The 14,981-nt window shown below is 35.2% G+C and overlaps 1 protein-coding gene across 1 annotated transcript in view; it reads right to left on the minus strand.

The window, feature by feature from the left end:
- The window catches only part of LOC135212065 (death-inducer obliterator 1-like), a 177,205-nt gene that overhangs the window by 57,338 nt on the left and 104,886 nt on the right, over window positions 1-14,981 (minus strand). The window contains 2 exon segments of the mRNA XM_064245409.1: window positions 4,319-4,596; window positions 4,598-4,987. Of these exon segments, the coding sequence (XP_064101479.1) occupies window positions 4,319-4,596; window positions 4,598-4,987 (668 nt within the window).

Below are 14,981 nucleotides of genomic sequence, written 5' to 3' on the forward strand. Positions count from 1 at the left end.
ACTTATATATCATTTCTATCCCATCTTGAATGGGGGAAATGCATAAACATCCTTGTCTGTCCAGTCTAAAAGCATTGCATCTGTCACCCATGCCAACAGATCTGGGGCTGGAGAACAAGATAGATGAACCAATGGTTCTTGGCAGTTTCGTACACATCCAAGATTGGTTTTCCCCATACTTTCCAAAGTCTGACATACTATTGGGTCTAATGTCCATTCTGTGGGGAGAATTTGATTTTGGTGACTCAACTTGTCCACTAATATGTTTAACTTCCCTTGAATAAATCAGGTTATGATTCTGGTTTGATTTTGATCTGCTCTAATGAGAAGTCCTTTTGCTGCTTCGCATACGCTGAACGAATGTGACCCCCTGGCTTTTTTTTATATAGGACTGTGGTATTGTTTGAATGTACTGTCACTATTTTGCCCCACACTTCCACTGCAAAGGCTTGAAGCCCCCCAGTGAACTGCCTTTAGTTCTTTCATACTGATGTGCCATTTCTGCTGTTCTGGGTTCTGGGGTCCACTTCCCTGAAAACTTTCTTGTCTTGTAGGAAGGAGAGTTCCCCAACTAAGGTCTGAAGCGTCCACATAAAACACAAGGTCGGGGTTCAGTGGAAGTGACTGCCCTTAAGAGAGAGCCTGTCTCTTGACCTCCACCATAGCAGGTCCTCCTTAATTTCCCAAGTGATTGGGAAAACAAAAATGCCCAGATATTTCTTTTTGCCCCAATTTATTATCAGATAAAATTGCAGGGATCTCATGTGTAGCCCTCCTACGGATACACACTGTTCCATGGATGCAAGGGTCCATAGAAGGCCCATCCAAATGTTTGCTGAACAAGACTGCAGAGAGAGGAATTTCTCGACATTCTGTAGACACGATTCTATCTTTTTGAAGAAGGGGAAAACTTGAAAAGTCTGAGTTTATCCTCATCCCCAAATAAACTATTTCCAGAGAAGGAATCAACTGTGACTTCTGAAAGTTTATCAGAAGCCCTAAATCCTGGGCTAAAATCAGGGTCTTTTGAACATCCTTCATACATCTCTCCTTGGACTGGGATTGAAGGAGAAAATCATCTAGAGTGAAATGTTCACCCCCCTCAGATGTAACCATTTCCCTATGAACATTGAAACTCTCATGAATACCTGTGGAGCCATTGAAAGGCTGAAACAGAAGGCTCTGAACTGATACACCTGGTTCTGGAAAACAAACCTTAAGAATCTTCATGAGTCCAGATGGACTGGGATGTAAAGTATGCATCCCTCATGTCTATCCAAATCATCCAGTCCCCTTGACAAATGGCTGAAAGGATGGATCGACTCATCTCCATCTTGAATCTGGTTTTCTGTATGTACAAATTCAAGCCACTCATGTCCAGAACCGGCTTCCAACCTCCTACAGCTTTGGGCACTACGAAAAGACGATTGTAGAACTCATGAGAGTGGATGTCCTTGACCACTTTGATGGCTTCTTTCTCCAGAAGGGAGGATACTTCTAGAGAGGACAGAAAACCTCTTGGATCCTGATGAATAGGCTGTCAATATGACAGGCAAGCTGGTCACAAGCGGCTTTTGTATGAAAGGAATCGTTTGAGAGGAGAACCCGAAAGTGCACTCAAGTCTAGGGTAACTTCTCTGTCTGCCTTTACCACAGAGGGCTGGGGGTGAATGGGAGAGACTGTCTGAGACCCGAAGGAAGGAATCTCTCTAGGGCGTCTAGCCGACTGCGCGAGGAGGGCTTGTGTAGATTTTATCTAGAGGTCCAAAGCAATTTTAAATACTGTAGTCTGGGGGAACACATGTTGTTTGTCCAGGGGAGAAAACAGGAGAGCAGATTTCTGTGAATGGGTGACACCTTTACTAGTGTAAGAATGCCAACGCTCTCTCTCTCTCTTTATTTTTAAATACTCCCACTGCAAAAAGGAAGCCTAACTCTCGTGAACCATCTCTGATACCTTTGTCAAGGCAGGAAATTACTTATACAAAATCTGAGGAATTGTCCTCTGGAAGGACAGGGCAGTCCTTCATTATATGAGCTAGAGCTCCTATTCCCCATTCTAGGAAACTACACACTTCCAGAACCTTAAATTTGATCAAGTGGCCTAGTTCAAAAGTAGAGAAAAGAATTTTTGTCAAATTGAAGGCTGATATCCAGGAGGAGTCTATCAGACCAGAGAGGAGGCAGAGGTTCCCAAGGAAGGAGCTTTTTCGGCAACAAATGACAAGTATCTCCTTTGTGTGAGTCTTGGCAGGAGGGCAGCTAAATGAGATCTTCTGTTCTCTCTTACCTGAAAGCCAACTATCCATTTCGTGTAAAGTCTTCTTAGCTGAGGAAGAGAGCACCATCTTAAGGAGTCTTTCATCTCTTGTCTTGTTATCCATCAAGTATGTCGAGACTGGCGAGGCTGGAGCTGCACAACAAATAATTCAGTAAAGAAGTGTAAGACATAGGAGGCTTGACTAGCTAATGCTTTCTTGTTATTGTCCTACCAGCCGCTTTCCTCTTTTATCTCTGTCTGACTTAGTCAAATGACTCTTCAAAGTCTTCCACATCTTGTTATCCCAATTTACTCATTTGTTAAAAATTAATTCCAGGATACAAATCTAATCACTACAGGTAGTGCATAGACTATGCGGTTCATAACAGGCTTTTGTTAATCTAGTATTGCAGCACACCTAACACTGTGAACTATAGAACTGGACATGCTGAGAAGTCAAATGAGTCAACAAAGCCTAACAGTCCAAATCAGTAAAGAAAAATCATCAAAATTGGAAAATTCTGTCTGTAAAAAATCTGACACTGACTAATTATCCAAACCATAAATGAGAATATTTCACCAATTGTTGCAAAATATGACCAACAGAGAAGCAAAACTTTCCAAAACCGCTGCTGCCAACAACTGTGACGTGAACAGCCAGCAGAAACATAGTGAAGTTATGAGATGAGCGGGTTCCTTTCTTACCACGAAAGTGGGCGGGTCAGTTACCTAGCCAAAACAAACTAGTGCTAAACTCTATTGGCTCCTTCATGGCGAAAGGGTAGTGCATGGATGGTGACCGGCGATGCCACATCAAATATTCCAACTCACGTTTTATGGTATATGAAGGCAGCATAAGTTATAGAACAGAAATATAATTGGTTGCTGATCAATTTTTGCCAATTATTAAAAGCCTTCATAATTTTCTAGCATTTAACAACAATAAAACAACAAGTTTATTCTTAAACATGTCAAAAAATTTCCAGTGCTGCCAGTTCTTCTCTCAGGTGTTAAGCTGACCTCAGGACATAAAGATGTCAAACAGCACGTGCCTCCACAAGGGAAGCTCAGTCAAAATACTCACCGACTCATTAAGGTGTCTGTTGCCTTACAAACAACATGGAAGGAAGTCCTTGTTCTAGCATTAATCTTCATCCACAGGCTCGAGAAATCGTTCATAGGGTCATTCAGTACTTTTCTAAAGAAAACACAAACCATGCAAAGGCACCTTGCACGTTAACGATAAAAACTGATACAAAAACAAAGAAAAAACAATGAAACATAAGACTCTCTCTGAGAGACCTGGAAGAATGGAAATATTTTTGAAGGAGTGTCGAGACAATAGGGAACATCCATAAGTATACTGCTCTTAGGAGACATTAACAAACGCCAAGGAGGTTAAACCTACTTGACTTACACACGGATTAAAAGGGGGGTAAATGGGAAAAGTAGGCCTTTAAAAACTCGAGAGAAATAAATTTGGCAATGCCTAAATCACCACGAAGGAGCCAATAGGGTATAGCACTACTGCAAATTTCCAAAATACTAGCTAGTGATGAGTGACTTTTATAGCTATGTAATTACTTGGAGAGTTGCGTATATAAAATCTACTTTTAATAAAAAAATATAAAATCATGAGACATTACAGGCAGTCCCCAGTTATCGGCAGGGGTTCTGTTCCCGAGGGGGTGCTGATTGCCCAGGTATCGCCAGGGATTCTGTTCCCAAGGGGGTGCTGATAAGCAAAAACTGCCATTAACCGAAACTGTGATTTATGGTCCCAATAACCAGTTATTGGTGCCATAAGCACCATTATGGCTCCTCTGTTAGGTATGTTATAGCACCATAAGGCACGTTATGGCACCAATAACTGGAACTCAGCCTGTTATGGCATCATAAATTGCTGATTTTATGGTGCTAGATGAGCACCATAAGTCTGGATCACCGATAACCGAGTCTGCCTGTACATAGGCAAGATATAAGTGACTTGTTTAAATGCCACGATGTAATGCAAATGTAAATGGAATCACAAGATACTCAACAAAATGTTTAGCTTACCCAACAACAGTAGATGTTGGAACAGAGTCTTTGGCATCTGGGTCAAGATTTGAGAAACTCTCACGTCGAAAACGTTGAAAATCAACAACTATGTCTTCACTGGTACTAACCACAGCTTTTTCTCGTTCAAGTTTATCAGACTCTACCTCACTTTCAATATTATCATGTTCTTTATGTCTTGATTTTTCACTGTCTCTTCTTTTTCTATCATCACTACGAGATTCACTGTACTTTCTTTTTCTTTCAGTATCTTTTTGCCTTTCTTTATCATCTTTAGAAACTTCGTCTGTCCTTTTTATGCTTGTGTCTTCTTTCTTTTTCATCTTTAGAGTCTCGTCTTTCTTTCCTGTCACTACTTCTATGTCTTTCCCTTTCACTTTCCTTTCTGTCTCTGTGTTTGTCTTTGAGCTTATCCTTTTCACTGTCTTTTCTCTCTTTGCCAGCTTCTCTGCTTTTACTTCTATTATCACCTTTTTCTCTTTCCTTGCTCCTTTCTCTTTTATGTTTCTTGCTCTTCTCTTTATCATAATCTCTACTTCTGTGTCTGTGCCTTTCTTTGCTTTTATCTCTGTCTGAAGAACTCTTCCTTTCTTTCCTATCCTTTAGTTTCTCTTCTTCTGATCTATCATCCTTGAGTTCTTTCTTGTCCTCATATTTTCCCTTGTATTTCTGGAAAAAGAAAGAAAGAAAAAAAAAAAAAAAAAGACTTAACACTTGCATCAAATACAGTAGTAATTCCCTGAACTTATGCAATTCAAGTGCGCGAATTTACAATAGCGCGAACTTTTCATTGAAATCTAAATAATTATCACATGCAAGTTCTTCACATTAGTGCAAACATTTGCAAATCCTCCAGAAACACTTCAAAACCCTGCAAAAGTGTTTATGTTTAATTTATCATGTACATTTTTAAGTTTTAAAGGTTTCATGTATAAAATCTTTATTAAAAATATATTATTTTAATTTTCGTACATGCATAAATATGATACAAAGGTAATTACAGCACGTTAGTCCATATATGTACTGATACAAGATGCAATACCCATTAACCCTTAAACGCCTAAGGGGTATAATAAAAATCGTCTCCCGTATGCCTAGGGGGTCTCGGAGTGAGCGCCGAAGCGGAAAAAATATTCTTTTCAAAAAATCACAGCGCGCTTAGTTTTCAAGATTAAGAATTCATTTTTGGCTCCTTTTTTTGTCATTGCCTGAAGTTTAGTATGCAACCATAAGAAATGAAAAAAAATATCATTATCATATATAAATAATGCGATATATGATAGCGCAAAAACAAAATTTCATATTTAATTGTATTCAAATCGTGCTGTGAGCAAAACGGTTCAAAGCTAACGAGTTAATTTTTTTCGTTCTATTGTACACTAAATTGCAATCATTTTGGTATATAACACATTGTAAAACTATCAAGGCAACACAGAGAAAATATTATCACTAAATGATGCGTGAATTCGTAACGTGCTGACGTAAAAAAGTTTTTTTCAAAAATTCACCATAAATCTAAATATTGTTCTAGAAACTTCCAATTTGTTTCAAAATGAAGATAAATGATTGAATATTACTATACTGTAAGAGTTTTAGCTTACAATTGCAGTTTTCGACCATTTCGAACGAGTTAAAGTTGACCAAATGTCAAATTTTTTTTATATATTTTTTTTATATGCAAATACAGTGTTCCCCCCGTATTCGCGGACTCACACATTCGTGGATTTTTCTTTGGAACCTACCTAAGTGTATTTTGATGTTTATTTTCATGACTAAATATATTTTAAATACTGTAAGTTTAATAAGTTTAAATTATATCACATAATAAAAATAATAATTCTCTCTCTCTCTACTACAAAGATTTATGTTTTTTTGTATGATAAATAAATGATTTACTATTTTCAAATATTAATATTAATTTATACAGCAATAATATCAATTCATTAAAGAAAATACCATAGTGAATTAGTAAGATTTTAGCTTATAAATTTAAAAAATTACGAAAGAATGAAGGAAATCCCAGTCATATTCTTTCTCCAACTCCAGGTACTAAAACTCAGATATACGTATCAAGTTAAGTGACTGGAGGGGGAAGGAGCTGTTTTGTTGCTGCCATCAAGTGCTCATGAAATTTCCACCCTCTCTCTCTCTCTCTTCTCTCTCTCTCTCTCTCTCTCTCTCTCTCTCTCTCTCTCTCTCATTTACTGAGACTCGAGACTCAAGATTTTTTTATAGTACTTTTACTATTTGTTTTTAATACTTTCAAATAATAATAATAATGAACCAAACAAAAACTTCTTTCAGTTTTCTTCTGAAGATTGAAAAAGAAACCCACAAATTCAATTTGTAACTTGTTTACATTTAGTTTTACTCCACACTCGAGTACTTTCAGGCCCTTCTGTGGCCCATTCTCAAGAGATGTTTGGGATGTTAGCCTGGGACAGCACAACGAGAAGAAGTTCCAGAAGACTGCTGGGCCTTGACCCAGGCTAACATCCCAAACATCTCTTGAGAATGGGCCACAGAAGGGCCTGAAAGTACTCGAGTGTGGAGTAAAACTAAATGTAAATACTTAGAAGTAAACAAGTTACAAATTGAATTTGTGGGTTTCTTTTTCAATAATAATAATAATAATAATAATAGTAATAATAATAAAAGTAACTGTAATTACAAAATTCATATTAGGTGATAGTATTTTAAAGAAATACAATAGTAATCTATCCATGTCACTTTTAATTAAGGTTCTCTCTCTCTCTCTCTCTCTCTCTCTCTCTCTCTCTCTCTCTCTTTTGCCACACAAGATAATGTCATAGTGGTAACTCCCTCCCTCTCTTTCGCTGGAAGCGTTATAAGTATTTTTTGAGAGAACAGAGATAAACACTCTCTCTCTCTTTTTACCGAGATGAAAGAATTTTTATGGTACAGGCGGCCCGCAGTTAACGGCGCAATCACTCAACGGCGAATCTGTTTTACGGCGGTCGTCAAAAATATTCATTACAAAAATAAGGCATTTTAAAGGTATCTTTACGGCACAATTTTCAGTTAACAGCGCCGCTAGCGCAGTTGTCTAACGAGTTCATATATTTGTAGACATGCCGTTCAGACCAAAAAGGTTATGCAAATTATATTAACAAATTTTATGGAGAGATACTACATAGGTATTAGGGCAAAATATATGCCTCTGACACTGTTCTATGCCAAAAATATCGAGTTACATAAGTGCAAATTTAGCTATGGATGTGTCGATATATAAATGTTCATGCTTTTGTTTAAAATGTGTATGAAAATGTATTACGTGAAAGGTATTTTTATTTCTGTACAGAAATATGATACAAAGGCAGCTTTTGAAACTGCCCTTCACGTTATCAAATACGATGTTTTTTCATGTTCTTTCTTGTGAGCCGCCGCCTGCCGCTCTTCCGAAAATATTGATTTAAAAAAAAGTGCAAATTAGCGATCGATGTGTCGATTTTATAAAAGTTTATGCTTTTATGTTTAAATGTGTATGAAAATGTATTACGAATAGGGTATTTATATTTCTGTGCAGAAATATGATAAAAAGGCAGCTTTTGAAACTGCCCTTAAAGTTATCGACTACGATGTTTTTTCAAGTTCGTTCTTGTATGCCGCTGTCTGCCACTCTTCCGAAAATATAGAGTTAAAAAGAGTCCAAATTTAGCGATTGATGTGTCGATTTTTTAAATGTTTATGCTATTATGTTTAAAATGTGTATGAAAATATATTACGTAAAGGTATTTTCATCTTTGTACAGAAATAAGATACAAATTAAGGCAGCCTTTGTAACTACGCTCCACGTTGTCAGCGGATGTTTTTTAATGTTCGTTCTTGTCCGCCAGTACCGAAAAATGCATTGTGTTATTTTATTAATTATGCATCTTTTCCATAAATCCTTTAAAAAGTTGTACATTATTTCACTGTATCCAAGAATATTGTATGTATTCTCATATTATTGTATTTTAAAATACTACGGCAAATTTAAGCCAGTATTCCGAGGAGCGGCCAATGTTGTGGTTTGAAATCAGCTGATGAATACGCGTTTGTTTCACCATAACGCAATTCTGAGCGAATGCTCTTGCTTCTAGTTAGCATAAACGAATATCTAGATACTTGACTTATATGAGACAAAGTTATTTTTCCTTATACAGCGTGTTTTTAGGTGGAAATACTTATTGAATATGTCTCGTTGTGAATGTGAACTACTATTTTTTTTGTTAACAGATTACGTTGGCGGCATGTTTATTGCGTAAAAAATTATGTGATTCTGTTCGCAATAATCCTTTATATCATCGTAATACGAACTTTACGTTATTTATCTTATATCGGCGTGAAACCAACAGTAAAATGTGTTCTTTCAAGTACAGTAGTTTTGATTCAAATGATTTTATCCAAATTTTATCTACAGTTGTGTTTGATGGCAGACGTTTACTGCAGTTTTATCCTTGTTGCCGATGTACGATAATAGTCATTAGCAGCTTGAACAGTTTTCTCAGCTTCAGTTATAACTAGGTGTAAATTTAACAGTATATTTCCCGATTGATCTTTAATCTATATTGATCTCTGATCTATAGCAAATAAAGTTATTACATTAAGATATCTCAGTTCTATTCTATACATAACGCCATTTATAACAAATATGGTAATGTTGTACTGTAGTACGATGATTGAAATACAAGCCAAACAGATGTTATCCAGTTCGGTTGTACTTAGAAAAAAAAAAAGTAGTTTCTCGTTCGGTTGTTCATGGCTGTAACTAGAAGATGGATAAAGTTAGGCTATTGTAATTTGATCTCTCATAAAATCGGACTATTGTAAGACTAATGATCGTAACCTGAACACTACAGCTATCTGTACACTGTATAAACTTTATTATATCTTTACATACTCTAGACACCCACACGTACTGTACAGTAAATTCTATAGTACTAAACTGCATAAATATAATTTTACTTATTGCGCTGTTGTGGGATTACGGCGCCTTAGACTGGGCTAGTTTCGAAAGAAGGTATGCGGTGGCCGTAGGCTTTAAAATCGCTCAGCGTCGAAAATCGCTTGGCGTCGGTGGCCAGGAACGGAACCCCTGCCGCTAACCGAGGGCCGCCTGTACTAGTATGTAAAATGTTTATTGATAATTTCAGTTATTTAATAATAATTATGAATTTTGTAATAATAATTACAAAATTCATAATGGTAGTATTTTAAAGAGATGAAAATGACCTTTCCATTTCACTTGTAAGGATAACCCCTCTTTCTTACTGAGAAGAGAATTTTTTATGGTAGATGCACATGTTTATTTTATTTTCAAATAATAATAATAATAATAGAAGTAGTAATAATATGATAACTAATTTCAAATGAAAATTCTTCCCTTTGTCTTTCTCTGTATCAATTTCCCTACCTCAACTCCAGTGACGCTCGGAGCTGGGATAGTAACAATGCCATACAATGGTCAACGAATTTAGCGGTTTTATGTAATCTATCTATCCTCTCTCTCTGCTATTGGCTGTTTATATATTTCTAATGGTAAAATGTTTAAGATTACTTTAAAATGATATTAATAATACCAATTCAATGGTATATTTGATGTAGGATAATACTTTAAGTAGACATTTGGTATTTATGATTTCACTTCCCTTGTAAAAAGAAAATGGATGTCTCAAATAGTAACAGTATGAAAGAAAACGTGCATGACTGAATACGTACTTATGGGGGAACTGAATTATTTTCACATACGTAACTAAGTCATTCAGTACGTACATAGTATGTATTTATGTATAAACATAAAATGTAAGATTTACTTTAAAACAGTATTAATAATATTTCAAAGATTAATATGAACCATAATAGGATATTTTATGTATATTTGATGAAGGATGGTCTTTTTAGGGATACTTTGGTGTTTGCATGCTTAGGATACGAGTTTATGAGCATTTTTAGAGGGGGATTCCAAACATTCGCGGATTCTAACTATTCGCGGGGGGGTCTGGTACGCATCCCCCGCGAATACGGGGGGACCACTGTATTACAAAAATGAGAAAAGCTACAACCTTCAATTATTTTTTGTTGTTATTCTACATGAGATTGTGCACATTTTCGTATTTAAAACTCTATGAAATGCCTTATATGAAATGGAGCAAATATTCCGAGAATGCGACGTACGCATTTCGGAGATTTGCGGCAGAGAACCCGCGCGAGGAGGGAAGGAAAGTTTTTTTTTTTTTAAATTCACCATAAATCTAAATATTGTGCTAGAGACTTCGAATTTGTTTCAAAATGAAGATAAATGACTGAATATTACTAGACTGTAAGAGTTTTAGCTTACAATTGCGTTTTTTTACCATTTCGGTAGAGTCAAAGTTGACCGAACGTGGTTTTTTTCTATTTATCGTGATTTATATGCAAATATTTCAAAAATGAGAAAAGCTACAACCTTCAATTATTTTTCGTTGTATTCTACATGAAATTGCACACATTTCCATATATAAAACTTTATGTAACAGCTAATTTAAAATGGTGCAAACATTACGACAATCGCACGTATGATTTTTTCGGAAGAGTTACTGCGCGGACGTAAGGAATTTTTTTTTTCTTTTCCATAAATTCACCATAAATCCAAATATTATGCTAGAGACTTCCAATTTGTTGCAAAATGAAGGTAAATGATTGAATATTACTAGAATATAAGAGTTTTAGCTCACAATTGCGTTTTTCAACCATTTCGGTAGAGTTAAATTTGACCGAAGGTTGAAATTTTGGCACATCGTTATTTATATGAAAATATTTCAAAACTGATAAAAGCTACAACCATGGGTTGTTTTTAGTTGTATTGTGCATGAAATTGCGCACATTTCCACATATAAAACTTTATGTAACGGCTAATTTTAAATGGTGCAAACATTACGACAATCGCACGTATGATTTTTTAGGAAGAGTTACAGCGCAGACGTAAGGAAAAAGTTTTTTCATAAATTCACCATAAATCGAAATATTGTGCTAGAGACTTCCAATTTGTTGCAAACTGAAGGTAATTGATTGAATATTACTAAAATATAAGAGTTTTAGCTTACAATTGCGTTTTTCAACCATTTTGGTAGAGTCAAAGTTGACCGAAGGTTGAAATTTTGGCACTTATCATTATCAAAACTGATAAAAGCTACAATCATGAGTATTTTTTGTTGTTGTATTCTACATGAAATTGCACACATTTTCATATATAATACTCCATGTAACGGCTAATTTAAAATGGTGCAAAAATTATGTCCAAGTGACAAAATAATTTCTGAGATGTGTCACTGATACTTTTTAGTGCGATAAGAAAGAAATTCGCCCTTGCGCGCCTGCGTAACAATTATAAACAAAACAACACCTTGATCCATGAACTCCCAGCATCCCCCAAGGCGCGTGATTCAAAAGTTTTCGGCTGGTAGGCCTAAAAGTATTTTTCCGCGAATTTTTAAAAAAACTTTACTATGTCAACGTAAAATACGTCCAATCGGCACCCGACAGACAATTTATCTCGACGTAAAATACGTCCAATAGGCGTTTAAGGGTTAACAAAGTTACTGCACTTTTCTAAGATGATATCCCTTGAGAAACTTCATTTAATTTCTGAAGGACGTACTAGTACAGGCGGTCCCCGGGTTACGACGGGTCCGGCTTACGACGTTCCGAGGTTACGACGCTTTTTCTTAAATATTCATTGAAAAATCGGCCCTGGGTTACGACGCTTGTTCCGAGGTTACGACGCTGACGCTTCCGACGCTCCGAGTTTACGATGCTTTTAAAAAACACATACTATGATAAGATAAGAATCCTTTATAGTTTAGCACAGTTTCTCTCTCTCTCTCTCTCTCTCTCTTAGTATGATAAATAAATAATTTACTATTTTCAAATATTAATATTAATTTATACAGCAATAATATCAATTCATTAAAGAAAATACCATAGTGAATTAGTAAGATTTTAGCTTATATTTAAAAATTATGGAAGAATGAAGGAAATCCCAGTCTTCTTGAAGTAACTTCCAGTAACCTTTTTCGAGATCCAGGTACTAAAACTGTCAGCTATATATCAAGTTCTGTGACAGCCAGGAGGGGGAAGAGCTGGGGGAGAGCTGCAGTGTTGCAATCTCTCTCATTTACTGAGACTCGAGATTTTTTATATACTTGTACTATTTGTTTTTTAAAAAATAACTTTCAAATAATAATAATAATAATAATAATAATAATAATGAAATAAATAAGTAATAATAACAATTACAAAATTCATATGTGATAGTATTTTAAAGAAATACAATACGTACTAATCTATCCATGTCACTTTTAATTAAGGTTAACTCTCTCTCTCTCTCTTTTGCCACACAAGATAATAATGTGTCATACATAGTGGTAACTCCCTCCCTCTCTTTAGCTGGAAGCGTTATAAACAGAGAGATAAACACTCTCTCTCTCTCTCTCTCTTTTACCGAGATGAAAGAATTTTTATGGTACTAGAATGTAAAATGTTTATTGATAATTTCAGTTATTTAATAATAATAATAATAATAATAATAATAATAATAATAATAATAATAATAATAATAATAATAATAATAATAATAAAACTTTAATTACAAAATTCATAATGGTCGTATTTTAAAGAGATGAAAATGACCTTTCCATTTCACTTGTAAGGATAATTCCTCTTTCTTACTGAGATGAGAGGATTTTTATGGTAGATGCACGTGTTTATTATATTTTCAAATAATAATAATAATAATAATAATAATAATAATAATAATAATAATAATAATAGAAGTAGTAATAATACGATAACTAATTTCAAAAGAAAATTCTTCCCTTTGTCTTTTTCTGTATCAATTTCCCCACCTCAACTCGAGTGACACTCAAGCTTAACAATGCCATACAATGGTCGACGAATTTAATGGTTTTATGTAATCTCTCTCTCTCTCTCTCTCTCTCTCTCTCTTACTGAGATGAGATCATTTTCATGGACGTGTATGTAATAAGTTTATCATTAATATTTTCCAATAATAATACTATAAGTAAAAATTCATATCTGAGTATTTTAAATACAATAATCATTCCATTTCACTTTTAAATACTGTAAGGACAACTCTCTCTCTCTCTCTCTCCACAAGATACTTGTCATACATTTGGTGTTTCTATTTCTTCCTTTTATCTCTCTCGCTCTCAGCAAAAGAATTGATAGACAGACAAACATAATTGCACAGTCCTCTCTTTCTCTCTTCTCTGGAGAAATATATGTATTTATGGGGGGGGGGAAAAGTGCCTACAGACGTTCATTTCAATCTATTGAAACCTAAGGAGTTATTTTTCTCTCTCTCTCTCTCTCTCTCTCTCTCTCTCTCTCTCTCTCGTCTCTCTCTCTCTCTCTGCTCTCTCTCTTGTATTTTAATGAAAATATACAGTAATCTGTGAATACACAGTGTTGCACATGAAAAAAAGTAAATTAGTGATAATTTTAGAGATACGGCCCTAAGAAAAATTGCAAAGTAGTAGTGAAATTTTCCCTGTGGACATGTTTTCAAGAACGTTGTTCCGGCTTACGACGATTTTCGGGTTACGACGCGTCTTAAGAACGGAACCCCCGTCGTAACCCGGGGACCGCCTGTATACTACAATTGGTATAGTTTTCATGCTTTAAAGTGTAAAATCAGTATGGAGATTTTGTGTAACTTATTTATAACTTTGAAAATATATAAAAAGGCAGTACGTAATTCAAAGTGTTTGCCACTATATATAAGACCTTCATGATCAACTAGTAAAACATATCAGTTGCCGTTCTGTGAAAATTACTATCTTAACCTCGGAGAAAAGTGCTGGTACAATTTGTGTACTACATAATTTTAAATTGATTGAATTTTACCTTCATCCTCTGCATACATTACGTACGTTTTCTTAATTTCATTGAATTGTGTACCTTCGTTATAACAGTTATGAAGTTTACCTAGTGAGGCAAAAAAACTTCTTTTATCCAGAGGGTAAAAGAAAATGGCATCCCATGAATTAGGGGTAATATTAGTACAGATACAAAAAATGGATACTATAACTATTTTAATGCCAACCAGTTATTTCTTTTTTAAGGGTAGTAATGTAATAAACTAACTTTTCAATCAAATTACAGTAACTTTTAATTTCATTTAAAGGTTAGCTTAATACTTAGGTAGCATGTTTAGGGTCATATTTACTGTTCAAACTCTAGAAACAAGCATTTATTACTATTTTTAGAGACCGTGCCAAACTTACGTGAAACTTCCCCTACGCAAGGGGGTCTGGAACCTAAGCCCACTTAAGTTCGGGGTATTACTGTATGATAAAAGCAAAGGTTGGTCGCCTTTCACAAGACTGTCAGTACACCATGCATGGAAATCATAAATTTTAATTTTCTTTAATCAAATTTAAAAGGGGGTATCAAAAAGTATACTGCAGATTAAATTTTTGTTATTCCATCAATTACTATTGGCCCTAAAGTGTCGAATGTGCATGTGAAAATTTTTTCAACTTTATTTGAGGCATTCTTTTATTGTTCTCTTCTTTCTACCATGTCAATAAGCAGTACTATATGCTATATTAACCTTCTTAAAAATGTATTCAAATACAGTTACCACTTGCCAAGCATTTCA

The sequence above is a fragment of the Macrobrachium nipponense genome, chromosome 40 (assembly GCF_015104395.2).
Source record: "Macrobrachium nipponense isolate FS-2020 chromosome 40, ASM1510439v2, whole genome shotgun sequence".
Classification (NCBI taxonomy): Eukaryota; Metazoa; Arthropoda; class Malacostraca; order Decapoda; family Palaemonidae; genus Macrobrachium; species Macrobrachium nipponense.